Raw genomic sequence first — 27,738 nt, forward strand, 5'->3', positions numbered from 1 at the left:
AGGTACACTACACGTGTTTTCGCTCTCAAATTAAAAAAAAAAAAAAGACAGGTATGAGGTCTAAGGAAGTTGATTAACCCAGAGACAGTGGAAAAGCGCCGCCACAGTCTCATCCAGTCACCCATGCCCTTCCGTCCTCCCAGGGGCGTGAGGTGCGTGAAGTCACTCGTCCTCGGTCCGTCCAACTCCCATCAGAATGGAGCTGGCCAAGAAGCACCAAACAGAAACACCAGAAACAGAAGTATTCACAACAAAAATAAGAGTACTCACTATAATAACGAGGGAGGTCTCGTAGCGGGGCCAAAACTCAGTCTCTGGGGTATTTTTGTTCAATTATTAGATTAGTAATAAAATACATTAAAAAAGATTTTTTAAAGAAAAATTCACTGGTAAGATGTCAATAAATGTTAAAAAGCCAGGCATCCGTGTGGCCAGCCTCCTGAGGCAGCAGATTTTTTAAAAAACCATCTTGCGGGGACACCTGGGTGGCTCAGTCGGTTAAGCATCTGCCTTCGGCTCAGGTCATGATCCCAGGGTCCTGGGATCAAGCCCCACATTGGGCTCCCTGCTCAGCGGGGAGTCTTCTGCTTCTCCCTCTTCCTGCCGCTCCCCGCTCCCCTGTCATGCTACCTCATATAAATAAATAAAATCCTAAAAACAACAACAACAACAAACAACCATTTTGCATTCACTTCGAGGTAGATACTAGACATACTGAGTAGCTCCCTGGACTCTCTGGCACTGAGTCCAGTGTTTATCACAAACCGGAACCCAAACCTTCTCTGAGGCTTGGCAGTGGCAGGCAGCAGACCCTGAAGCAGATCTACAGAATCCACAGCAGTCTGGGAGAAATAAATCTCTGGACTCAGATTTAATTTTTGCAAACCAGCCCAAGAGAAAAGAGAACAGCCCTGCCGGAGAACTGTGAATCCAGTTCTTGCAGCTGAGCCGGTGGAAGGAGCAGACTTCCTGAGCTGACAGATAAAATTAGCAGCTAATGTGATAACTAACCATTCCATAATGAAACAATCTGGCACCCTTGTCGGCATCCTGCTGTGGCTAATCTGTCCTGGAACTCGGTGCTAGCGCTGATGGGACTTCGCTCTCCAGGCTCCTGCTCTCAGCCTTCCCCGTCCGCTCACAGGTAAGGATGATGCATTCCCTCTCCGCAGCTGTGCTCTGGTGTCTTTAATGCACAGTCTTCCTACAGTCCCTGTGGCCCAGACCTCCCTGTCCGACACTAAGCCAGTGCCCTGAGGAACCCGGGAGGACATGGGAAGTAGATGAGAAAGGCTCAGGTACACTTGTACCGTTTGCCCGCAGAGTCCCCTCCACTCACCATGCAGGGAAGGAGGTGCTACTGGTCATGCTCTATGGTTCTCCCCACGGTCTCTGAACCACCGGGAAGGGACCAGAGCCTGGACCTGGGTCAACCCAACCTATGCCGGGGAAACTCTGGGCTCGTCACTACCCACGCCACTTTCTCTTGGTCAAACACAGAAGGATGAGGAGACAGTGACCTTATGTATCTTGTTCATCCCAAAATGCCTGGCACCTGGAGCAGTACCTGGCCAGAAGTATATATTTGTGAAATGGGTGGGTGGATGGAAAGATGGACAGATAGATGGATGGACGGACAGTCACATGAGAGTGGAAATAAACCTTTTCTTCCCAGAGCTAGCGCTCCTTCTTGACTCAGGCCACAGTCATACAGGCTGAGTATTTTCTCAGGTACCCATAGGAAGGGAGGCAGGCAGAGACAAGGGAAAAAAGAGAGAAAAAGGTATCAATGCTCTGACCCTACGTTATCACTGAACCCTGCCAAGTCTTCAGCCGTGGGGAAGACGTGAGCGAATGGACCCTTCTCCTACGCTGCAGGAGGAATTTTAGGCTGGTATGACTTTTCCTGGAAGACAGGTTGTGTCAAAAGCCTTGATTAACATTCTAAGAGTTTATAGAAAACCATCATAGATGGTGCTCAGACAATTCTGTCTAAGGACAGTCACTGGAGGATTATTAACAAAATAGAAAATGAATTCACAAAAGCCCAACAGGTTTACTTTCTGGTCCATCCCTGATAATGGAGATTAACTCAGAAGACTGCCTCTTCCCCCGAGGATTTGGTATAAACCCATTAAGTTCAACCAAAAATTCAATGTGGAGTCATCAGTTGGGATTACATAGATTCAGAGAAGAAATGAGAACTACTCACCTTCTGCCTTACTCCTCGAGTTTCGCTGAATGTGTTGCTAACAGAAGAGCGACAACTTTTCACGTGCCCCAAGGGTACGTTAATCAAAAGATCCATCTTACTTCCGAATGGAGGAGACTCGGACTTTTGTTAAGACATTAATTAGTCCTTCCAATCCTGGCCCACCCACTTCCTCTTTCCCACTCCTCCTGATCCGATGCCCACTAAAAATTCAAAAGGACTAAATCACATCTCAAGTGGAATTTTCTGGAACCACATTCTGTGCTTTGTCAAGGATGGAAAGTGGATGGGAGATCCAGCAAAACTAGTACTTAATTTGCTACCTAATCTGAAGACAGTTAAAAAAAAAAAAAAAAATCAAGGAGGCGGCTTCGAAAACCCAATTAACCAGCTGTGTAAAGAAACGAACCACATCACAGTAGAGGAGTAAGTCAAGTTCTTTGTCTTGGCCATCACGTGAAGAAAGCTTGCAATCGAATCAAACTACAGGGCAGAGAATAAGGATGCTTCCACCAATACTGACACCACAGCGGAGAAAATTTTCTCCATGAAAGGAAACGGACATAAGCCCTGAAAAGTTCACTCTTGAAGCTTCTCGGTATGTGTTTAGTTCTGAACACGTCCAAGGTTTTCGCCTAGGAAGCTGGGGCTCAAGCGAACATCCTTCTCCCACCGTTCTCATAGACTGAAGCCACCAGATGTCACCAGCTAGTACACAAAAGCTTACCTGGTTCCTTCTGCCAATCCGATTTGGTCCTGGAGGCTTCGTGGGGGACTTGGTGCTCTGGGGGCTCCCGCCATTCTCGGCGACCTTCCCTACACTCATTACCGCTGACATCATGGTGTTGACGGAAGACAAGTCTGAACCTTCCAAGCCAATGGGCGAACTTGACGTCATTGGGTCAAAGGTTTAAGCTTCTAAGAAGCCTCTGTCATAGAACTGAAAATCGGAAATCGCTGCGTTGGTCACTGTGAGGTTTAGCGTCTGTCAGAGCCAAGGGGCACTGGCCATGGCTACCATAACCGTGAGTCAGGTCAAAACACCTAAAACCCTCCTTCTTCGGTTCAAGCTGATGCTCGTGCCCAAAATGACTTAAGCTTTCATGCGAATGAGGCATTGTCATGCCAGAGACTGATAACCTCGCTTCCTTTCTGAGCGGATGCACCGACACAACCCCCGAAACCAGCAGACGCAGGTCTCTCGGCTTTTCCTATTCTCTCGTTAGGCAGAGCGGGAGAGGCTAAGCCAACAATTAGGAAAACCCAGGGAGCTGACGTTTGGCCAGCCCCCTCCTCATAACCCTAACTCATTTACTACTGTATGAATGTTCTAGACTTAACAACTAAGGAGGATCATCGGGTCTCACTTAACTCCACTGCTTACAATACGGTGATTTTACAGGGGAGCCCAGAGCCCAAACTGTAGAAGACAACTGAGAAGCCAATCCTATCAGATTTATAACCAAATTTCAAATCAACATAAAAAAAGACTGTTGCTTAAAATATACAAGTAGGTAATGCACCTATACCCCAGAAAGTGGACAGAAGAACCCAGCCCCGACTGCCGATTACCTCCATTTTCTGCCCCAACTGATACACTATGAGACTTTCCCCTGCTATAGCTATCATCCACGTGGAGTAGGAAAGGAGTCTGCGTTCGCTTCTTTTTTTTTCTTCTCTTGTATCACTTGTTGACACTGGAAGGGAAGCAAAGGCAAAAAGATTCAGTGAATGTCTTTTCACTTCGGGAAGAAAAAACTGAAACCATGTATTTGTCGTAATCTCAGGCCACTCTATTCAGGAGAATACGCAAAAGGGAGGCGATTTTAGGTCATCCTTCCAAAACCACATTCTGTGGTTGTTTTTTCAACCTTTAACTGATGTTCCCTACAGGCTGTCACCCTCACTCCCAACAGCCAAAACGATTTTGTGGTATTTTACTTTCTGGGGCTCACCCACACTGAATTTTCCTTCATACCCTACACCCCAGCCCCCCACAAGCAATCAAGACTCCCACTTGACCCCCCTTCCCGCCTCTACCTAAAACTGACCGAAGATAAGGCAGGAAAGGAACTCACGGAAGTCTCATGGTCTAGAAGGTATTAGGTCAGACCTAAAAAGAAACCTGGTGACATGAACAGAATGACCAAATGGAACACCCACGGCTCATGGACATGTAGCCTTTTCTAGTTCCATACCTGACCACGGCTATAGGTATGGCCAGAAATAAGTCTGCAGGTTAAACTACTTCCCTCATTTGATCTGGGAAGATATTCCAGAGCCAGAGCCCCGCCTGTAAGCCACATATCCTGTTATCCCACAGCATGCCTCAATTGGACTTGTAGTCAAAGATCAAGCTCCTTATCTCAGCAGCCAAGTGAAGGCTTAGAAACACCACCAGAAAGAACATGATTTCTTGTGGTTTCCTCCTCCAACTTCAAGGGGATGTGACCTAGGATATGACAAATGGTAACACCCAGAGCAGCTACAAATGTGTCCAGCAACACAGTGGGAAGAACCTGGGGATACAACTTTATTAAGTGATGCTGCCGTCAGCTGAGAAGTCTCAAGCTGAAATCTTACCAGAAGAGCCAAAGAGAGTCTCAGGAACAGTACTTCTCTAGCCAAGAGACAAAATGTGCCTCCCTTGTGGACAGACATTTTGAAGACAGGGTGGTAACGGGTTTCCAAATGGTAAGTAAAAGGACTAGCTGCCGAAACATGCAACTGAAGATAACCTGACCGAGCCGAACCCCACACACCTTTCCCACGAAGGGCGAAGAGCTACATCCAAAATTAAAGAAAAAACCAAACTGCTGCCCTGTGAGGTGTCGCCATGCAAGGAGGCCATTAAAAAATGTGCCTCAGGGCGCCTGGGTGGCTCAGTTGGTTAAGCGACTGCCTTCGGCTCAGGTCGTGATCCTGGAGTCCCGGGATCGAGTCCCGCGTCGGGCTCCCTGCTCGGCGGGAAGCCTGCTTCTCCCCCTCCCACTCCCCCTGCTTGTGTTCCCTCTCTCGCTGTGTCTCTCTCTGTCAAATAAATAAATAAAATCTTAAAAAAAAAAAAAAAAATTATAAAATAGCTGACCATAATTCTTTATTGTAATTACGTTATGTCAGTAAAAAGAAAGTTAACCTTTCTAGCGGTTTACAGGAAGACTTTAGAAGATAATCTTGCTTTTGTCCTCATACTACACTTAGGAAAGAAAAATGTGGTAGTTTACTGAAATCTGGGAATAGGTTAAACACCTCTAGGACGAAATGTAAAATTGTAAGTTGTAAAAATTATATTCTAATTCTATCATTGAGTAAGGAAAGAAAATGGACAGCGAAGACATAGTCAACATGAAAATTAAAATTATAAATATAAAATCAAAAAATATATTCATGTAACAGAGCCACATTACTAGTAAGAATTTTCTTTACCGTCATTGTAACATCAAACAGATTCTTGCAAACACCCAAGTGTCTTCAATACACAATACCTAACCATAGCCCTGGTACTAAACAACATAAGGGCTGAACGTTGCAAAGGCTTATCCCAGTTGGAAAAGAAGAAAAGCCATGCAAACTTGTTGTTTCCCATTTTGTCTGGACAGGAAAACATTTGCTACATTTACTTCCTCCTTGGGGATGGAAGTGTAAAGCATGACACTACCAAGATCATGGACATTTACTTCCTTTACCTTGTATACATGTAAGTAGCAATATATTTTTTTAATAGAGACTTTTCATCTCTGATCAGAAAGTGCAGTTAGCAAAAAGAACCCGCCGACTACACTGAAAAGAAGAGCACAGTTATTAGACGCATCCCTGAAAAGCTGTTTCAGAAGCAACCCACGCCAGCCCCAAGGAGCTAAAGGTTTTTACTCCTGTTTGCTCTTGCATCTTATACTTGAGTTCTTTCTCCCTCTGGGAGGATGTAACAGGGAAGAAGGGAAAGGACCCGGTATAAAATAAGGTAGCTCATTGTTGGGGCGCCTGGGTGGCTCAGTCGTTAAGCGTCATGGTCAGGTCATGATCCCGGGGTCCTGGGATCGAGCCCCTGCATGGGGCTCCCTGCTCAGCGGGAAGCCTGCTTCTCCCTCTCCCACTCCCCCTGCTTGTGTTCCCTCTCTCGCTGTGTCTCTGTCAAATAAATAAATAAATAAATAAATAAATAAATAAATAAATCTCTTTTTTTTTTTTTTAAAAAAAAAAAGGTAGCTCATTGTTCCAGGTTATGGGGAAAAAAAAAATCCACCTTAGCATTAAGGCACATCTGTGCACTAATTTAACCAGAGGCCGGTTGGCCAGTATTAGTTAATTCTATCTACGCTGGACTATACCGGGGCAATAAGCCAAACTAACCAACCTAAAACTTCTGAGGTTTGACCTCAGGGATGATAGAGAAGTTGCACAGCTTAAGGTCCATTTACAAAACATATTTTTCTTTATGGATATTAATAGTCTTGGTATCTTCGTTCTTTCCTTTGCTCCCTGATACCATCCTACACATCAGCCCCACTACTGGGGGATAGCAAATAACAACAACAATAAAATGATGACAATAAACAAAATTAAAATCACTGGCCCCATTCTAATACAGTGTACTCCAACTGGAACCAGAGAGGGCTGGGAGCCCAGGTTAAGTTCCCAAATCATGGATAAGAAAAGAAGTCGTCATCTTCATTGACATGGCCAAGTGGACTTGCCTGGAGTTCCAGTTTTTAACACAAACAGTCTGAATTTGGCGGAGAGGGGGAGGGGTGAGGCGGAGCAGGGAACAGGGGTGTCTGAAACACTGCTTCCTGTGAAACCAACACTCGACCCTCTTTGCGATTCCTCATCCCACACTTCAGACCCGCTGGATCAGGAAGGGCTAGCAATTCAGGGCTACAATTTCACTGTGGTTTTGCATCAAAGCCTCAGGAGGATCAGGGGGAAGAAAAAGGGCAACTTCATAGGGAATGTGGGGAAGGGAGGGGAAGGGAAAGGAAGACTCAACACTCCAAGTTATTGTGACTCCAGGAAAGTCAATCAAGTTTAACTGACCTGTTTTCGTCGTCTTATCAAGCTGGCCCTCCTTACTGAGGGGCTGGCGCGGCTGGAGCCCAGACGTGGGCAGGGTCACACGTCAAAGCTACCACCTCTGGAGCACAGAGCTGAAGCAACCTGCGCAAATGAGAAAAGGTGACGTGAAGGGAGAGTCAAGACCAGAAATGATCCCGTCCTCTGTATCTTTTTCTCCACTTAACACCGGGAGTCACAAGGACAACGGAACGTTTCCCATCCCCACCCGCGTGCATAAGCAAGCTTCCAGCTCCCAGGCAGATTCCTCCCAGAGCCACTCATCAGCATGTGAGCCAGGGCCACCGGAGTCCAGTGTGCCTCGGACAGACAGGAACCCCCTGAAGCACGCCCCACGTGTGGGGTGCACTGGGCACCACACCGCATGAGAGCAGCTCGGACCGCTGGCCCCAGGCGGAGCTCTGGGCATCTCAGGGCATGTTACCAGCAGCTGCTGATGCACTTCCGGTTTCAAGGGCAGCCAAGAAGAAGACAGCACTAAGTGCTATCAGCAAGGGAGGGGAAAGGAGACAGTTGGAGAGAGTGAACAACATGGAACCAAACAGTCCCTTAATGTGAAGGACAGTTGAGTAGACCTTCTCCCGAGTGACAGGGGAAGTGCCCACGACCGTTCAGAGAGGACCAAGCGCGCATCTTCTCCTTTACTGTAGGGAGGATACAGAAAACTTCTCAAGTGACACATGCCCCCCCACCAAGAGTTGGAGCAAGTCTGCTCTGGGGGGGCCAGGGGTCTCCAATGCCTGCCCTGGGAGAAAGCTGGCCGCCCTGGAATGCAGCTTTCCCCAGCCTTTCCCAGAGCTGCAGTGTTCAGCCACATTCTCTGTTTCTGAAAACGCCATCCCCCTGAACTGAGGAGTGCCCAAGTGGGAGACCGGAGGACGTAAATCAAACCGCCACACAGACAAAGCCTGTCTCGAGAAACACTTGGCTTGGCCCATTTTCTCATTTTTATCCCCTTTCGGAGCGTCTGGAGGAAAGCTGCTCAATCAGGTCACACGCCCAGTTATCATCTTGAATGTTACTCAGCTTTGTCGGCGCCGGGTTCCGGAGCACCTCGGGCAGGCAAGCCCCCTGCTGGACTGGTCAGTTGCGGGGAGAAAGTGCCACCAACGGAGATTTCTGACATGTGAACACTCTACACCTCATTGTCTCAATTCTCCATCTTTTCTCTTCTGCCCCTTCTCCTTTTGCAAGGTTCTTTGGATTTTGAGCCAAGAAACAAGGAGTGACTCATAGGGATAGCCCCCGGATGGGACCGAGACCTTGTAAGCCTTGAGGAATCCTTGTTACTACCCCAGTAATTCTCAACGGTTTGGTATGGGCAAGAACCTCCTTAAGGGTCTGATAAAAAAAAAAAAAAAAAAAATTATGGACCGTTCCACAGGAAAATGCACATACGCTACCTACCCCCAACATTTCCCTTCAGCATCAAGACTTCAGGGACCCCAGAAACTCATCCTGGGGGTAAGCAGGATAAGAATCCTGTTTTTATTTGACATATAACCCACCTTCCTTTAAACTATGAATCAAGTCAAGCTTATTAAAAGTCCCATGAGGTTTTAGAAATGCACAAAACATCCTTTCAGATCATCCCCACCCAAACTTAAAGATGCCTAGGGTGAAGTGAAACACTGTGGAAGGAAAAAAAAAAAAAAAAAAAACCCACAAAAAACAAGCCAGATTTCCCTCTGTTATTATTCATTTCTTAATTCACAGCAAATTTTAAACAATTTTTTAAAAGATTTTATTTATTTGAGAGAGGGAGAGCAAGAAAGAAAGAACATGAGTGGGGGGAGGGGCGGAAGGAGAGGGAGAAGCAGACTCCCCGCTGAGCAGGGAGCCCAACAAGGGGCCAGATCCCAGGACCCTGAAATCATGACTGGCTGAGCCAAAGTCAGACGCTTACCCGAGTGAGCCACCCAGGTACCCCTCACAGCAAATCGTAATAGGCAGAAAGTCTGGAGAGGGACAGCTCCATTGTTTTCTAGAAACTACCACAATCTCCAAATAAGTAGGGTGACTTATAGTTCTATATATAATTATTAAAAACACACATCAGAGAGGTGAGTCTCTGGAATTTAAACTTTCCAGAATATAATAACTAAGACTCTCATTAACACTTGAACTTGTTCCCTCCCCTTATTTAAAAAGTCCACCAAGTAATCAATCTCCTCAGTACACACCGGTAACCAGAGTGGGAGAGCGCCAACCCAACACACTTGACCCTGAAACTTCCATCTTCTGATCTTGGATGGAAAGGATTTGAATGTTGAGGATGCCCTGCAATTAAAGCTGAGTAACAAGAGTCACCACCCTGTCTGTTTGGGGTTCTACCAGGTCTGAGGGATTCCTAGAACTCAGCAAGTGGAAAAGTACAGCGTAGTCCTTGGCAGAAAATTCAAGATACCCCTCACCCCTATCACCATTGCCTCAGGGGGGTGGGGCAGAGAGAAGAAGAAGGAAAAAGGGGGAAAAAAAGACCAGATCAGGAGAGGCTGTGTCCTGGAAGGTGACTCCTGCAGGGCAATGTGAGAAGCACAGCCTGGGAATTTGGAGGGGTGGGTCTTAGGACTCCCCCTGGGAGGATGCTGAACTTCGGAGTTTGCATTCCCACACAGGCTCTGCCCAGATCCAATGGAAGCAGGATGACTGGAGAGGGCAGAGGTCCATCTGTGAGGATGAGGGGGCAGGGAAGGCCGGCCTCCAGCCCCTGGCCCCTGAGGAGATAAGGGACAATGCTATGTAAAGCCAGAAAGAAAAGATTAAGGAGCCTGTCTCCAGGTCCAACGAGATAGCAAAGGGGAGATGAAAGATAAAAAGGAAGATGGTCTAGAAACAAAGCTTCTCAGCTTCTGAAAGCCCAAAGGATTCTTCAGTGAAATCTAAAATCTGTCCTAAAGGCCTGCAGGACAGATGGGGGTAAGTTAGATGCCTAGGATGACAGTAGAGGCCCGCGGATGCTATAATAGGGAAATTTACAACACGGGGCCCGGGAGAGCCACGCTGCTGAGCCTAACAGACGTCCACAAATACTTGGGATGGTTGACCCGCTGATTGGAACCGCCTAGTGAACAGTCTAGCTGGCCTGTTCGGGCCAACCCAGGACAGGCTCAAAGAGTCTGAGTTAAGAGGAGTTCAGCGACTAAAGTGCTCTAGCTCCTAGGGAGCTTTACAAGTAGCAAGGACGTCTCTCTTAGAATGGGCTAAGTCAGAAAGGAAAACACTCTTCCCTCAGTCTTAGCTAGGCTGGGGACAAAAGGAACCAGATGAGATGTCGCACCATGGCGACGCCCGTTCTCCCTGGCCTGCAAAGCTCGGGGCAAACCCGTTTCCTCTAACCAGGATGGCCTCCTGTGAAGGCTGACAGCTGTGATGGTGTTCTGAGCTCCAGGAAGCTGATGTGTTTCCTGGCGATGGGCTCAGTCTATGCCTTGCACGGGGCAGCAACCCAGGCAAGTCACCATTACCCCCTCACTGGCATGGGCTTTGGTCGAACGAGGCCTTGGAGTGTCCCATGGAACACTCAAGCAGGCTGGGCCGACCTGGGCACCGTAAGCTGCTCTGGTCAGTTCTGCATCCTCCCCGCAGCGTGAGGAGGGACGGCTAAGACCAGGTATGTGGGCCCTCCCATTGGGCTGCCTTCCAAGGTCTGCCTCCAAATCATCCCCCCCACCCCCTTTCACCCCCTCAAGACGACAGGAAGTAGTGAGATCCCTCAGGGGCCACTCTGCACACAAAGCCTCCGTCGTTCCCACTGAGAATTCCTGAAGCTCTCGGTTACAAAACTCTGACTCTGCAATATTAGGACTAACACAACTAATGATGTCGATGGCGGCTACTGAATTTTGACTGTCACTTGGCACATGTTAAGTACAGTATCTCACTGAATCCTCCTAGCCACACCCGAGGAGCACTGGTCCCACTGTGCAGATGAGGAAACTAAGGTGCAGGGGGTTAAGCAACCTGCCCCCAAGATCACAGTGGTAGAGAAAAGTGAATCCAGCTTCTAAATGCTGCTCAGTTTCTTCTGGACAAAATCTGCCACCCTGGCACAGGGCTTGGGAGAACAGATGCACTCCCTCAATCACATTTCTCTGACTTGTCACAATCATACTCGGAGTCACTTCTGCCCTTCCAGACTGCTCGGCACCTGGCCTCGCGTTTCTGCCTTTTTCTAGGCAGGGAAAGGAGCTCTCTCCTTAAACCTTCACCTCCACCTTCCCTCTCTGGCAGGATGCACGGCTGAACTCCCACCTCAGACTAAAAAGTTCACTGCACAGGGCAGGAGTTTGTAAGCACTCACTGCCCTTTGCTGTGCAAAGGGATGGGGGGTGGGGGGTGGGGGCCTCCATATTCTACACTCTTGAATTCTACAAGGAGAAGGAAACTGGAAGGAAGCCACCAGGCTCTGCCTGAAATCCGGAACAGCCCGGTTCTGCCTGAGTGGCTGGATCCAACTGATCCACCAATGTGAGCTCAGAGGCCATCTATGTCCTCTAGGTCACTTCTGCTTCCATGCAAATGGAAATGCAGGCCTGGAGTGAGAGGAGCTCTGACAGGAAGCCTACACTTTCAGGTCCTGGGGTTCCAATAAGGTGTCTGTGTGGGGGGAAGTAGTGGGGGAGGGCAGGAGATGGGGAACACAGAGGGTTGGGAGGGAGCAGGCAGAACTGCATAGAGCAAAAACGAAGTAAACACCATGCGAAGGAAATACCCAGTCAGTGAGAAATTAACTCTTACTGACCCTCCCACACAGGCCAACCCAAAGTGTAATCCCCATGTGGTGGCATCACAGACCTTTGCTAGAAATGCAGATTCTCAATATATGTAAGGTCATTATGCTGTACACCTTAAACTTACACAGTACTCATATCAAAGACATTGCAGTAAGACCAAAAGGAAAAAAGAAATACAGATGCTCGGGCCCCACTCCAGAACGACTACGTCAGTCTGTATGTTAGCTCTCAGGGGATTCTGATGCAGCCTTGAGAACCAGCATTCATCTCTACAGAGAATTCTGGAAGAAGGCTGACACAAAACCAAGGATCTCCCTGAGAAACTTTCCTTCTGCGAGGATTTGGAAGGAGCCACTGTTTATCACAGCCCCAGAGCAAAAATCAAGGTGCTAGAAACTCTGATCTCAGTTCTAATTTTAGCTGTATTCACCACTATGAATGAATGAATGAATCAATCAATCAATCAATCAATCAATGAGTGAAAAGACAGGAAGGAAGGAATGTACGGGTGCGTGGTGGGGGTTAATCTATGCAGGGCCTATTTTAGCTGCTCAGGAATGGGGACATGTCAGATGTGAACTTCAGACAAGGCAGGGCCAGCCTACAGTGCTCCATAAGCTAAACCACTCAGCCTGGCCTCAGGGAAACTCTGGACCCTCGAAGCCATCTCTCCAGCAAATGGCATTCGCCAAGCTGTCACTCCCGGGAAGGGTGCTGTGGGATATTCTCCACGGTCGAGCCCTGCAGCCAGGACTTCTGGTGGTCCTGGACACCCCCACGGGCCCCGCAAATTTCTCTGCTGCTCATGGGCAGTATGTGCGCCCCCCAAAGGGGGCAGGTGAGAAGAATGGTCAGAGAGGATAGCCCTGAGGGAAGGCAACCCTAAAGAAGTCCTACTGTCCTCAGAACAACCTCACGGTCTCCTGCGATGTGTCTCTTAATGGGACCCTCGGATGGAGAGGGACAAAGGGAGCCAAGATCACTCCTCCAGCTGAGGGCGGCTGCCCCTCACTGACAGGTTTCAGGTGCCCCCCGTGGATACCAGGAATACCACAGGCTGCGGACCAAGGAAGGTTCACTGTCCTCAGGTAAAGGAACATTTCAGTATTCAGTAAAGTATGGGGGGGGGCGGGGGCATGGACAGAGAGGAGCGGCTCAATGGAGTGGTAGGTTCCATGCTGGAAGCAGTTTCTCTCGTAAAAATACAAATCACTTGGACATTTTGATGGTAAGAGGACACACGCTTTCAGCAGGGAGGCGAGCACTGGCTAAAAAGGCAGGGTTCTTGCTTACCAAACTTAACCGCCGAAGTCAGATTAAATTTACTATTTGAAATACGAACCACTGGAAAGATGGACCGATTTTCTGGAACATGCTAGTTTATGAAACCTTCCGTGGGATGCTACTCTTCTTCCTGTATTTCTCCACAGGGCTCTTGGCTTCTTCAGAGGGAGGAAGTGGGGCAAAGTCCGGCTTCGAAGCTTCTGGGTCAGTCATTAAGACTGTGGAGAAGTGGGCTCCACGCCTTGCCACTCTTCTCCCGGGAGGGAAGCGCGTCTTACTGACAGGATCCAACTACCACCAGACTCTCGAAGCCAAGTGACAGCTGCCACATGGCAGCCATTTGCTCCCCAGTGCCCTGGCCTTCCGGGAGGGGGGCCCAGGGGCCCGCGGGGTGCGGCCCTGTCCCTCTCTCTCCAGGTGAGCTGGGCTTTTCCTAAACTGGCCACCGGGATCTGGTATTTCATAATCTTCTTGCCCAACGTAGCAGAAACGTGCCTGGTTCCCTACTCTGCCTGAGGAAGCGGGTGAGAACGAGGTGGGCAGCCAGGGGGGCCTAACTAAGGGAGCACTCAAGCTGGGCAGAGGCTCAGACGAACCCCTGGGTAGTGTCACCTACCCCCGGGGGCACGAGAGGCTCTTCTAGCCTAAGCCAGATGTCTCCCTGCAAGAGATTGAATGGAGAAGCCCCCACCCTACCCCACCCTAAGATCATGGCCCAGCTGGCTTATCAGGAAAGGGCGGGGAGAGGCCTCCACATCCCACCTTGACTGAGGAATTTAAAAACAGAGAAGAAGACTATTGCTATAAGAGAAAACAGGATTTATATAAGGGTATGTCAGAGGCCTAGGGTATATCCGATTACATGTCTTTCAGAGTACCTCCTTCCCTATTAACTAGGGGGCATTAACCCTTTGTGACATAGACTCTGGGCTGGAAAATGTGTGGGGTACTTTACATATATTTAATCCTTCCCCAAACCTTGTAAGGCAATGATGAGGTTATCTGCTAGCTATTAAGCAGCTCCTAAGGAGCAGGGCTGGGATTCTAGCCCAGGGTTGTCAACTCCAAAACTCTTAGACCTTCCTCTGCACCACAATGATGATCATGGAAAAACCATTCAGAGAAGGGCCACGAGCACTGGGAAACCAAGTCAGGGGGAAAACAAGAAATGGCTGAAGGAACCGGACATGTTCAGCCCATTCAAGAGAAATAACGGGAGACACCTTGAAGGCCTTGCACATGGCGGGAGGGTGGGGGGGAAACGCGCGTACACTCTTCTCATGTGTCCACCACAGCTCGAACGACATTTGCACAAAGAAGCAGGTCTGGGACCCCATAATCCTTTATACAGAGCTCTGAACAACTAGCGCTGCCCAACGAGGCCCCAATAACGTAATGAGCCTGCTGTCCCTGGAAGTATGCAAGCAGAGGCTGAATAACCACACCTGCAGTTTTGCAGTGGGTGAGAGACCCTATCAGATCATCCTTTTGACTTTCAAATTTCTGTACATGGAAGAGGTGGAGCAACTTTAAGTCCCTGAACCTCAGCTCACATCCAGAAAAGGAAGCTAGCCATACTGCTCTCATGGTACAGAAATCAATCGAAGGAATAGGTACTAGGACACTTCACAGGGGGTACAGCGCCCGCCGACACCAGCTATCTATGGGTGTTACGCCGTTTAGCTCCCGATGTCCCAGCTTCCCTAACCCCTGCGCCAACTCCCCCCAACTCCTAGATTCATCCATGGGCTAGCCCTACCGCCAACACTGTCACGGCCGGGGTCAGTTTGAGGATCTTTAAAAATTTCCATTCCAGCCCCCAAGTTTAAGGCGGAAAGATAATTTAGCTTATCACGGATGCAATCTCAGTAACAATAAAGGGCAGAGAGAGCAGCGCTCCTGGACTCGCAACGTAGCAGGGAGAGCAGGAAATAAAACCCCTCCAGCTTCATTCAGTTCGCTGCCGAAACAAATCCTGGGCAGCTCTGCATTTGCTTAATCAAGGAAGCTGGCACGGCGGGCTCCCACCGGGCCCTGGCGCACTCTTCCCCAGTTCTTCTGCTCCTCTTCCCTCCCAGCTGTGCAAACTGAGTGCAGCGCAGCTGACACCCAGCCACGGGCCCCAGACACTCCTCTCAAGTGGGTCTGGGTGCCTGTAATCACATTTACAGCATGGAGGAGGAGGAGGCTGGAGTAAAGTTCAGTAGCCGTTTGCAGAGAGTTTTAGGCAATATCCTGCAACTCTTTCACAGGCCCTGAGGTTGCGGGGCTGCCCTTTCAGACATGCTTGGGTAAAGGGGCTGCAGAAACAGGATTCTCCACTTTCCCTCCCCCGGAGGAGGGGCTGGATGCACGCTAAGCAGCCCCCAGGGCAGATGGGGAACCTCGGATCTGGGCTTCAAACTCCCAGAATTCGGGACGTTTCAGGCGGACAGCCCTTATAAAGCCAGAACTGCTTTGTGGGAGACGAAAGCATTGTTCCGAAACGCTTCAGAGAAGGCAGTGGAAGGAGATCATGTCTTTCCTCGCCCACTGGAAAAGTGGTCGGCTGTGGTCAACATTTCACAGTGGGTGATCAGACATCACCAACCGTCAGCTGAGAATGACTGTACTGTGCCCAAGCTACCGGGCGCTCCATGGCCTGCCCTCTATGCCCTCTAACGGATGACCTTTTTCCCCTCGCTTTTGCCTCTAAAAAAGTATTCACCCGTCTGTCTATGAAGAAAAACAAATATAAGCAGTTGGTAAGTGTTTATCGCCAGCCAACCGCTCAAAAACATTAGCAAGCAAGTGGTTTTTCTTTAAGTACGCTGAGCCCAAACCAAGAAGCTACTCAGGGGCAGGATGGGGCGCTGGGAAGGCAGGTGCCACGTGGCGCCAGAACCCCAGCCCCAGCCCTAAGGAGCGGCCCAGCAGAGGCACCTCGGGAGGCTGGCTTCCGTACGGGGAGATGAGCGGGGGTCCTGGAGGAAGTCGGAGCCCCACAGGCCCCCTTGGTGTTCCTGCCCTGGGCCACCAGGAGGGTGATTCCCGACAACTGCACTCCCTGGGGTGTTCCCGACAACTGCACTCCCTGGGGTGTCTAATTGTGCTGCTGTGGCCCCAGCACAAAGGGCTGAGCCCCACAGCCCAGCGGGGTCCGAAACAAGCATCAAGTGCCCCAAGCACACTGCACACACGGGGGCACTGAGCATGCCCAGGCTCTTCAGTGTGGGCTCGCACGACAAGCCCCACCCTGACCCCTAGGAACCTGCTGCAAGCCCCTAAACTTCCCTCCCAAAGAGCAGGAAGGACGATCTCAAAGGGGGAGATCAGCACCAGTTGAATGAGCGCTCAGCCAGCACCTGCAGTGAGCCTAAGAGGAGATCCAGCGGCGAGAAATCAGACACAGTCCTGGGCCGTGGGGCCTTGCTGGCAGACCCGGGCACGCGGCGTGCAGGGACATTCTGCACATCTGCTCAGTCCCAGAAGGGCCTGACGCGTCCCTCGGGTCCCCATGGGTGAGATAGCCCCCACAGGGAAAATTTCTGGAGCACAAAGTTTAGAGACCCCAGTGCATGCCCAATTAACTTAAGCAGTATATAGCACAAACGTCCCCAGTCAAGTGGGGATTTCAGCTGAAAAAAGACTGGCCTCTACCCATATTTTGGCACAAAATTGTTTGTGTGCTGTGAAACCCCATCCTGTTTCTCGAATAGAGCTCTTCAGTCCACTTGCAGTCATAAAGTTGAGGATCCCTCCGCTCACCTGTTTCATTTTACTTGAATGCCTGTGATAAAGGCATCCTCGTGTTGTTCAAAAAGAACATCCCTACTCTTTCCTTTTATCTTCCCTTAACAGTTCACCATCCAGTGATAGGAGGGGCCTCGCCTCCAACAGTCCGCCCTTTTATCTCCCGCTGACCACGCAACAACATGAAGCCAAGGGCTGGATTTCCTGCAGCGCCCTCCGAGGGGCTGTTTGACTTGTTTAAAATATTACTGGCCTCCAGAACCTTGGAACAATGCCTGAGCAACACCTACCCAGCAGCCATTTCAGCTCCAACCTTGAAAGCCTCCGAGTCCAATGTACCAGGACTCCCCGTGCCTCGGTGTGGGAGGCTTACTGCTTCCAAGAAAGGGAACTCACTTTCCAGGCTCACGTATGTATTTGCTTCTTGTCCGCAGCAAATGTAAGAGCCACCTTTGTGAAAAGTCCAGAAACCCTAGGTGTTACTTACGGTAGCTCAAGTTAAACTCTTGAGTTTACACTGTTATTATTATAATAATTCAGTGGCATTTAATCCCATCCTTTTGCCACTGGAACACAGAGTGGTATGTCACGTACTTCCCTGCATAAGCCTGGGATACACAGCACCCCTCGTCTGTAGCATGAGGACAGGCCATGACCTCTAATGTCCTTCTAGGCCTAACTGCGTATGAGACTCAGTTCTGCTGGGAGGCGTAGGTCCTGGCTCAAAAGCACTTCCACCTGCTGCGGAACACCATGAGCATTCCTGCGAACGTCCAAGGTTGGCCATGGCAGCAAACTCCCATTTCGCAGAGGATCCAGGCAGTGGTGGGACCGCATGCCACCTATGGGATGGGACGACCAGGAGTTCACCCATCAGAGAGCACAGAGGACCCTGACTCCCTGCCATTCGAGGCCGGGGGTTCCATTTTCTTGGCATCACACCAGCATGTGTGAGGTTAACGGTTTCAGAGAATGATAAGATCAGATGTTTCAAACAGTCCACCAGGGTTCCTGGAGTATAGGAAAAGTCTTTACAAAGTCAACTATAAAGAAGAAAAACTTCCTTGCCTAAGTACCCCTTAGCCCCTCACAATCTCCCAGGAAAGGGGGTTGGGAGAGGGCAGGGGGAGGGAGGGAGGCTGTGGAGTGATGACAGTAAGCAAGGCCTGGGGAGACCAGTGGCCAATGAGTGACGGAAGCCAGGCTATATGTTACATTTGCAACACAAATTTCTGTGCCATCATTCCAAGGCAGAGCCAGTATCTTTAGGATCTCTCTCTTGATGAGGCCCGGATAATAAACAAGAGCGTGCTCTTAATAAACCAGCTCAGCCACGCGGGCCCCATGCAAAATGCAGGAGGTTGCACTCTGTGCGGCCCCCCTCCTGCTGCCATGGGGCTCGGCCCTGTCGTTGGCCGGTCGGAGAACAGGTGCCAGCTCCCTGGCTCGGCCCCACGGGCCAAACAGCAGGCGCTCTGCGACGTCCTCCATTTCCTCCCAGCCATGAAGTCAGAACAACCTGTACAGACAGAAGCGAAAACTTGCGAAACAAGGGCATCTACCCTGCTCACGGAATATGCCCGAGGAAACTTTCTCAGAGACCTTTTCAGATGCTTCATTACGATTCTGGAAAGAAAACGCAGTCCCCTACACCCAGGCATGCACATGTTCACACAAACCCAATTTCATGCTCTGCCGGACCCACAACTACAATGCAGAAGTCAAAACAGAACTCCGGAGCGTGGCCCTGGTTGCCTAACAGATCTGGAATTGTAACTGACACTTTTCCATAAACTCTTTTAGAGGCCAGTGACATCCTGGCATGTTCCCAATCTGGAAACAGAGTTTTCCTAAGGCGGGGAGGGGAGAAAGCCTAAGAGATTATACAACCATCTGCTACCTGACTATAGGAAAAATGCTGTTTGCGAGACAGAGATGTGGGGGAAAAAAACTCTACCATCTCTTTATTCCTTGTAGTTAACCCCTAACGTTATGCTCTGGCCAAGGCAAGAATAATCCTTTTAGGGTTTCACCCACAAGAAGCTACTAATTGTGATGATTTTTTTTAATCCTATCAGCCAAGATTCATTCAATAGGACTGGAGTTTGGAAGACAGATCTGCAAAGTAATTCCAGTTCTATCTGACATAAAGATCTCGAAAGTACTGTGCTACTGGTGAGAGTCACGTATTCTGTACAACCCAAATTTATAGTCAAATATAATTATTCGCATTAGGCAAATGCTCCTTTAAATTTTTTTAGCTTGGAGAAAGAGAAAACCAAGGGACGCATTAATCCACCAAAGTTACCAGGCCCAGAACTTTCATAGCTTCTCCGTACTTTATCATTTCTATGGCTTTAGCCACCAGACAGGTTTCACTTTAAAAAATGAGTCTCCTTAGTCTCCTGGGGTCTGACTTCCAGGCCCACCCCTTGCTGCTTTCCGTGACCTCAAGCCAAAGTCCAGGAGAGTGCGCAGAAAATGTGGGTTCTCTGCAAAGGGTTAAAATTCATTGTTGAAGATGTTCTATACTCTCTTCGTGCCCTCAATGTGGAGTGAGATTTGGTATCAGTCTGGAAAACCTGAAATAGGATGGTGGCCATTCTCAGATCTTAAGTCTACGAAGCTCCCAGATGTGAGAACCACCAGGAGCTGCACGACAGAGCCCCCGGCCTAGAGATCGAGGAGACAGGGCACAAGGAGATAAATTCCAATCCAAGGGAAAGCGAATCATGAGCCAAGCACTTTAGGGCTGCAAGGTTCCCGAGGCGTAAGTCATCAAGTGTGAGGGCAGTAGGGCAAAAGCAAACATGAGCTTAAAGATCTGGCTTTCAGAAGACAGGGCAGCCCAGTAGGAAAGGGAAGGAAATGCATGGAGACCCAGGAGGTCAGGATGGTCCCTGGTGTCATGAAAGCACTCGCCGCTACAAGCCTACATTTTCACCCTTCTCGAGCAAAACAAGGAAAAGCATTCGATTTGCTGAGATACTCACAATGCTGAATGCGTTCTTTTCTGAGGTTCAGGTGCCTCCTTTTAAAATGAGACAATAAGGATAGGAGATGGCTGAGACTGGTTATTAATGGTGATTTCTTTTTGGCAAAAGGGGAAAAAAAAAAAAAGGCCATCCCCTGTGTGTACCCGCCAAAGTTTTGCCTTGAGTTCCTGGCCGCTGAAAACAAAACCCTTGGGAGCCATCATCACACTATATGTACCAGTGCATCATTTGACAGGAGTGAAAGTGGAACGGGGGGGAGGGCAAAGATGCGGTGGCAAACTGTGCTGGTTTCAAAGCTCCATCTACGGGGGATGGGCTTCATCCTGTGGCTATGAGAACCCACCGAAGGCCCACCCCCTCTTTAAAAAAATCCTGGGATGAAATAATCATATCCATATTTTTAAAAGCTCTTGACAGTAGCTTAAGAAACGGATAATTAGAGGTGTGTAACCCAGTCAGGAGGCCACTGCTATACCAGGAACAGACAGGAGGAGCATGGGATCCAGGAAGACATCACCAAGGGCCGGACCCAGCTGTGGATGGAGGATGAGGACGAGGGAGATGCCGGGCTTCCTACACTGGCACCAGACTGGGTGGCAAGGCAGTTAACGGAGATGGAGAAAAAATCCCCAGTACAAGGAGAGCATAAAGAGAGTACGGCAGGAAGGGACTGGTTCTCCAGTAGCAGGATGAAGAGAAAAGTTCAGCTCCAGAGAAAACCTCACATGTCCAAAGCCAGGAAAGGAGTAGATGGGCAAGAAAGAAGGTTCTGGAGGAGGTGGGAAAGGCTGGCAGGGGGCTGCCAGGCACAGGAAGATGAAACATTCATGCTTGAATGGAATACATAACATATGGAGCCATGTAAATAGAAGTATTCACTGTCAAATTGACTCTGCTAATGAACACTGACATGAGCTGCTGACGCTGGGGGAAGGGCATAAGGAGCCTTAACTCCCAGGTTACAAGTCTACACAAAACTGTACCACATGTAAAACAAGAGAATAACAAAATCCATCCTCCTCTCTCTTTCCAAGAGCCTAGTGTATAAAACTCACGTGTTAGATACTGGGGCAAACTTCTATGGAATTGACAGGATCTAGAACAGTGAAGTCCAGGTGAAAGTTCTCCAACAATGAAAATGGCCTCTGTCTGCACAGCCCAATATGGTAACCGCTAACCACACGTGGCCACTGAGTGCTTGAACGGAGATTAATGTTAACTAAGGAACTCCGTTTTTAAATTTTACTTAAATTTAATTTAAATAGCCACATGTGGCTACCAGCTGTTGTACTGGACAGCATAAGTTTATGGTTTTTTGTGTTTTTTTTTCAGTAATCTTGGGTTACTAGATTATTGTCCTTCATTTGTTTGCTTCCTGGGTTTTTTAAGCCCTAGAGCAGGAATAAAGATGATCTGGTATGGTTTTACCTGCAGGCATGAGAAGGGAGTGAGCTGATCCCAGAAGTAATACACTTTGCTTTGAGTTTTCATTCTTCCTGGTATTCATCTGAGTTTCAATGCATAAAGGGAAATCACCCATGAAACCAACAACAGAGGGACATCTCCTAAGCCAGACGGACTTCTCGGTGAGTCATCACCACCATGCCCCATCCACCCCAAACCTGCTCAGACCTGGTCCCACCTCCAACATGAAGGTCAATGTGTACAAACATGGGAAAATGGTTACTAAATGAGATCAAGTTTAAAAAGCAAGTTAGTACCTTTGAGCATTCTATGTTATGATCACGTATTTGTGGACAAAGTCTGGAAGATGCAACCAGAAATGAGATATGGGTCATGGGAATATGGTGATTTTTTTAAAAGAAAGGTGTAATTTAGTATCATTACAAACTTGATTTTTCTAATTAAAAAAAATTTTTTTAATATGCAAAAAAATAACCAGACAGCATTCCTTCTTAAGATATTAAACTGTTCCCCTGCCTCAATTTAGATCTTTAGTCATAGCCCAGTGCCTGGCACACAGTAGGCCTCTGTTCAGTTCTAAGTAAGCACGGGCCGATTAAGGGGTGAGATGCTCAGGTTGATAAGCCCCATTCTACAGACAAGTACAAGATTCATACCCTTGAAGGACACGTGATGGAATGAGCACTGGGTGTTATAAGACTGATGAATCACTGAATCCTCTGAAACTATAGTACAGTATATGTTAACGAAATGGAATTTAAATAAAAAATTTAAAAAAGATTCATACCCTTGAAACTGTATATAAAATCTGTGGTATTCGTTTTTAGGGAAGAGTCCATAAATTTGATCCAATTTTCAAATGTTCTTTTTTCTTGTGAAGATGAGATCAGTCATGTAATACATGGCAGTGACTTAATAAAAGTGAGTGAAATCAATCCCCCAAACAATCTCCCAATGCCTACTACAAACATCTACAATTTTAGAACAGAATTCATCCTACAGAAGGGGGGTGGGGGAGAGATCACAGGGATCCCCATTTCCGTCACCGTATTTACGTGGTTTTGTTCTGTCCCCGCAGTGACTCCAGGAATAGCTCCTGGATCCAAGTTAGTTCCCTGATGCGGACTATTATGTTAAAACTTTCTGAGTGCCTGTTACCACCCCCTCAAGGCCATCAAAGGCACAGAGGAGGTTTTCTGTAAGGTCCACGGAGAGGTGTAAATGTGGCCCAAACTCTAGCAATTCCTGGGACTCTCAAAGGGGTCCCAGAATAGAGGGTGGTCTCGGGGAGGATGTTTGTGCTGCAATTAACAAAAGGTAATGGCATTAGTGAGCCTTTTAAATAGAAGCCAAAAATTAAAACTGAGTCCCTCTATGCAACAAATAGTCCTTACTTGAATTGCAATGCATAAATAAAATAAAGTGGCTATAAATGGGAGGATTACATCAACTATAAAATTCAGGAGTCACAACCGGGGGAGTGGGAAAAGCGACTGACGAAACGGTATGGGGCGAAGGGGGGCTGGCTTGGTCCTTGTTTCGTCGTGTAGCCTTTGAAGGTGAAAACTAACCAATTTTTTTTTCCCCCTGACCTTCAAGCTGTCAGAGGTTAAAACGAAACGAAACAAACTTGTCTGAAAAAATTAACCAATGGGAGCTGCCATCACCCTTCAAGTGATTTGGAGGGAACAATATGCCACCCGAGGCCCTCAAATACTGCGTGATAAAAATGCATTTGTTGGTTACACCTCAACTGGTAACTATGGTTCTCCCACTAGACTTGGGGTGTGTGGAGGGGTGTTCCAGAAGCTCACCGCCTGGCTGAGAGAAAGCAGCAGCGATGAGAAGGTAAGAGAATTAAGTGTTGTCTAGGCCATACTAACTAAGTCCAGGGGAAACACTGGCGAGCGTGAGCGGAGGGGTGTGAGAGGTGAAAGCGAGGCTGCAAGGAGCCCAGATGCAGAAGGGACCCCCAGGAGCCCCAGCGCCAGGTCCTGCTGGCAGAGGGTGCGTGGGGGTGAGGTGCAGGGAGCTGGGGCAGCGGGGCTGTGGGCTCGGTGTAGGCAGAGAAGATGATGTCAGTTTCCAGAGAACCTGTTGGAACACGGAATGGGACTGCAGGGGAGGGAGGCCTGACTAGAACCGGGAACAAAGGAAACACAGAGGTAGGCAGGCTGGATATACAATGGAGGAGCAGAGGGGGCCGGGGGGTGTGGGGGGGTGCCACGGGCTAGATTTCCTGCCGCCCTGGGATGGTGACTGGGAAGAAGGTTTCGGGGGTGAAGGCGGTCAGGTTAAGTTCTTTTTTAGACAGCTGGAAAGTGAAGAAATGACAGGAATCAGAAAGGCAGGTCTGGGTACTACTGGATGAGCACAGAGGTGAGAATGGGGGGGTATGGGCGCACACGGGGTCCGCCCCTCCACAGAGAGGCGGGGCCCGCGCTGGGTGAGCCCGGAGTCAGAGCAGAGACGGTCCAGGGTTCCGCCACAGAGACAGGAAAAAGGGCTGGCAGGAATGAGGTCCCCAGGAAGGAGCAGGGTGTGGTGTCCAAATAAATGTGGAAGTGGCAGCCCTGAAGGCGCAGGGCCCTTCAGAGCCTGGGAAGATGAAAGAGCAGAGAAAGGAGCCATTTGAGGGGGTGCTCAAGGACGCGCACAGCTGGAAGAGCTTAATCTTGGGCACACAGTAGGCACTCAAATATTTTACTGATTAGTCATCTCAAGGAAACAGGCAGGGGGCATATGCCGCGAGGAGGAGGAAGAGAAAAGGGGAATTGATGGTTTAAGGAGCAAAGGGCCCCAGGGAGCTGGTGGGAGGGAGCGCAGTGGCAGAGATAAATAAAGGCCTCCCCAGCAGCCAGCCCAGCCGCAGGGGACAGCCAGGGACAATGACGCTGAACGGGGGGGGGCTCTCAGTCAGCTTAGGTATTTACAACCACGTGATCGTGATCTGGAGGTGCTCTGGAGGAAGAATGGGCTCAGGGGACGAACCCCAGCCTCCCACTCAGGGTAAGTCTGGCATCCTGTTTCCCACTCTGGACAGCTGGCTAAAGAGAAGGAAGGAAAACCGTGTTCTTCCAAACGGTGGCATCTTTTATCCCAGCCATTTGAGGCAAGCCTGTCCTGTTTCTCCCAACAGATGCCCAAATCACACACACAGCTGCTCTCCTGAACAGTAAACAAGTGGGATTCTACCTACAAATACCAAGGGCACCAGGTCTCCAAGGGGAAAGGGAACATTTTCCAAACGCCCAACCCAAAATGGCTTTCATGGTTTTTCTCCCCGCCCCCCCGCCGGCCACCCCCCAGGCTGAACTTCTAACCCAGATGCGCCTCAGTGCAGAATGCAGCTGGGAAATCGCAAGGGACCCACAGAAGTTGAGCCCTCCACCAGCACAGGGGTCCCCCCGTCCTTCTCCCAGGGTAAGCTAGTCTGGGCAAATCTGCGCACAGGGCCCTGTGATTCAATTAGGGTGAGTTCAGTTGCTCTTTTTAGGTCAGTTCTTTCTTCTTTTGTTTAGATCTGACTCAAGATTTACTTCAATTATCTACACCTCTGTTAGAGTACCTAAGCAAACCGAACCATCTAAAGTGAGGGAGAGGGAAGGAAGGAACAAGGAACGGGATCTTTAATAAAACAACATATGCAAAACAGCTTCCCCATCTCTGTTCTGTACATTACCAAACTCCTAGACAAGGACTGTTTCTCAAAGGAAGATTCTAGACGCTTCAGTCTGAATGTGAAAAACCCCGTGGTTAAGCCCTAGCTTGCAGAAAACTAAAAATTTCAGCAATTCTGGAATGAAATGTTATGTTCAGAGCTATACAAAGCGTAGCAGCTGTTCCCAACCAACACGAAAACCGAAAGGGGTGATGCTATCTTTATCCTCTACCTAGAGTCAAAGCTGGTACTGGCCTGGGCAGGGCTGCCAAGGAGCCGGCTCGGTTCTAGCCTGCTGAGCACAGGAGACAAAAAAGGCAAGGAAGTGCAGGGGCCAGCAAAGTACACAACAAGACAAACAACAGACCCACCTGGAAGAGAAAATGCAGTTAATCATTAACAACTTTGAAAGGATGCAAGGAAACAGCGACCGATTGGGAAGCAGTTCTCAATGACATCTGGAAAATCCTTTCCCATCAGTTCAAAATGTGAAAGATTCGATCCATCTAACTCTTCCCTGAATCTCCCAGCTGGAAGGAGGAGGACCCTTTCATCGGTTTTCTGGGGAAGGAAAAACACGCTTTCCTCTATTAAAACCCAAGTCCTGATCATGAAAACGTAACAAAAAGCTCTTCGAACCACCCCGTGGAGTGAAGCCTCAGAGGAGCATCTCATAGAGAGGATGATGATGGAAAAGGGCCCGAGGAGAATCTCTCCTACGCCCGAAGCTTATGCAAGGGTTAGCTGGAGAAAATGTTCTCGTGGTGCGACCGGGCCACCTCACTCTGAGAAGACACTTCCCAGTTGTTGTTCTTGCCCCAACAACCCCGTTCTGTCACTGTCGAGTTTTAAATGGCTGGGCACCTGCTGCCCAGCCATGCATCTCCAGCACTGGCCCATGCTGCCGGCAGCCCGCCATGCGCACAAACCACCAACGACCGAAGCTGCCGCTGGGGGGGCTTCACACTTGTAATGGGAACCGCCACCGACATGCCACACTTCCTGTTAATTCTGACACACTGTATCCAAGAAAAAGAGAAGAGCCACCGCAGGGCCTGGCGGGTTACCACCCGGAGATCAGCCAGCAGAACTGCACAGCGGTTAAGGAGTGGACTCACCAGCCACATTTCCTGGGTTCAAATCCCGCCTCTTCCGCTTGCCTGCCGTGGTATGTGGCTTGACCTTGTGACACTGCCCTGAGACGGTCATGGAACCTCCCTCTGCCTCAGTCTCCTCATCTGATGGTTGTTGTGAAGAACGTCTGAGTTAAATCTGCTAAGTGCTTAAACAGGGTCTGGGGCATATCCTGCCAACTCTCTAGGTGCTTGTTATTATCATATAGGCGCTCACCCCTGAGCATACGTTCACTGCACAAATACACTAACTAGCAAGGGCACATCGGCATGCCAAGGTTGATGCACTAATTATCAGTTCAACAGGTGCCAAAGACATTCCATTCATGCAGGGCAATGGTCCTCAAACTTGAGCATGAACCTACAGAGCTTACTGTCACAGAGGTCTGGGGAACCCTCTCTAGAATTTCTGATTCATGAGGTCTGCGGTGGGGCCCAGGATTCTGCATTTCGAACGAGTTCACAGGTGATGCTGATGCTGCTAGCCTGGGGATCACACTTGGAGAGCCACCACTCGGAGGCACAGTTAACTTCTCCCACTCCACGTTTCAGGGCCTAAGCCTTACCTAGTTTATATATGTGCACAGTAAGCTTTAAGGAGATAAAACAAGAGTGTGGCAAACACGCCTGTAGCAAAGAAGTGTCCCGCCCAGAGAACGGTCGTGTGCTCTTCCATGTTGCCTAACACCCCTACACCTCTGCGGGGCATGTAGCCGAGCCCATGACAAGTTCTGGCCAATGGGCTGTGAGCCAAGATGCCGTGCATCCCTTCCAGGCTGAAGCTCTTTAACACTGCCGTGTGACCCACGAGCTCTTGCCTTCCCAGGGCTGCCAGGAAGCATGTGTGACAGCAGGGCAGCTAGAAGATGAGCGCGGCCTGGATCCCCAGGCCACTGCCCCGAAGGGAGCCACACTAGGGAGCTGCTAGACCTGTGCCAATCTCACATGAACAAGAAATGACGGCTCACGGGTTGAACCACTGAGATTTTAAGGTTGTTTCATGCTTCAGCACAGCTGAGCCTAACCTAAGACAAATCGTTATGAAAAGAACGTCCACATCTGTCTTAAGTACCACCTATCAAACACAGATGTGAGGTCTTTTATAATAAAGTCAGTTAGCTAGGATTTCTACCTTATTGTCCTTCACTACAATTCACCAAAACAGTTTTGTTGTTTTTTTTTTTACCTCCCATTTGGGGTCTCTTTCTCACCAAATTTAAAAATTCTTCATCACAACAGGATTATGTAACAGTTGCCAACAATTTAGAAAGCAAACTATGCTAACAAGTACTGAAAATGTGGACAGTAAATATACTGGAGGATTCGGATCAAGAGCCCCATGAAACAAATATGCACACACTCACACTCCTGGAATCCCCTGATTCTAAAAGGCAGGCCAAGAGGAAAGGGTTTCAATTTTATTTATTAAATCATGTGTGAACTGATAATGTATTTTGCCCAAATGAAAGACGGTGATCTCTTTAAGGTA

The 27,738-nt window shown here is 48.9% G+C and overlaps 1 protein-coding gene across 9 annotated transcripts in view; it reads right to left on the reverse strand.

The window, feature by feature from the left end:
• The window catches only part of RREB1 (ras responsive element binding protein 1), a 177,281-nt gene that overhangs the window by 62,943 nt on the left and 86,600 nt on the right, over window positions 1–27,738 (reverse strand). For 6 of the 9 annotated variants that reach the window (XM_064597206.1, XM_064597208.1, XM_045866408.3 and 3 more), the window contains exons 2-4: window positions 7,247–7,366; window positions 3,785–3,909; window positions 2,940–3,152 (exon numbers count right to left, since the gene is read on the reverse strand). In XM_064597206.1, coding sequence (XP_064453276.1) covers window positions 2,940–3,110 — 171 coding nt within the window. In that variant the 5' untranslated portion in view covers window positions 3,111–3,152; window positions 3,785–3,909; window positions 7,247–7,366. The other 3 variants (XM_045866412.3, XM_045866413.3, XM_064597207.1) reach the window with 2 other exon arrangements.

Source organism: Mirounga angustirostris, unplaced genomic scaffold (genome assembly GCF_029215605.1).
Source record: "Mirounga angustirostris isolate CCGP_5_RB_7025 unplaced genomic scaffold, mMirAng1.0.hap1 SCAF_8, whole genome shotgun sequence".
Classification (NCBI taxonomy): Eukaryota; Metazoa; Chordata; class Mammalia; order Carnivora; family Phocidae; genus Mirounga; species Mirounga angustirostris.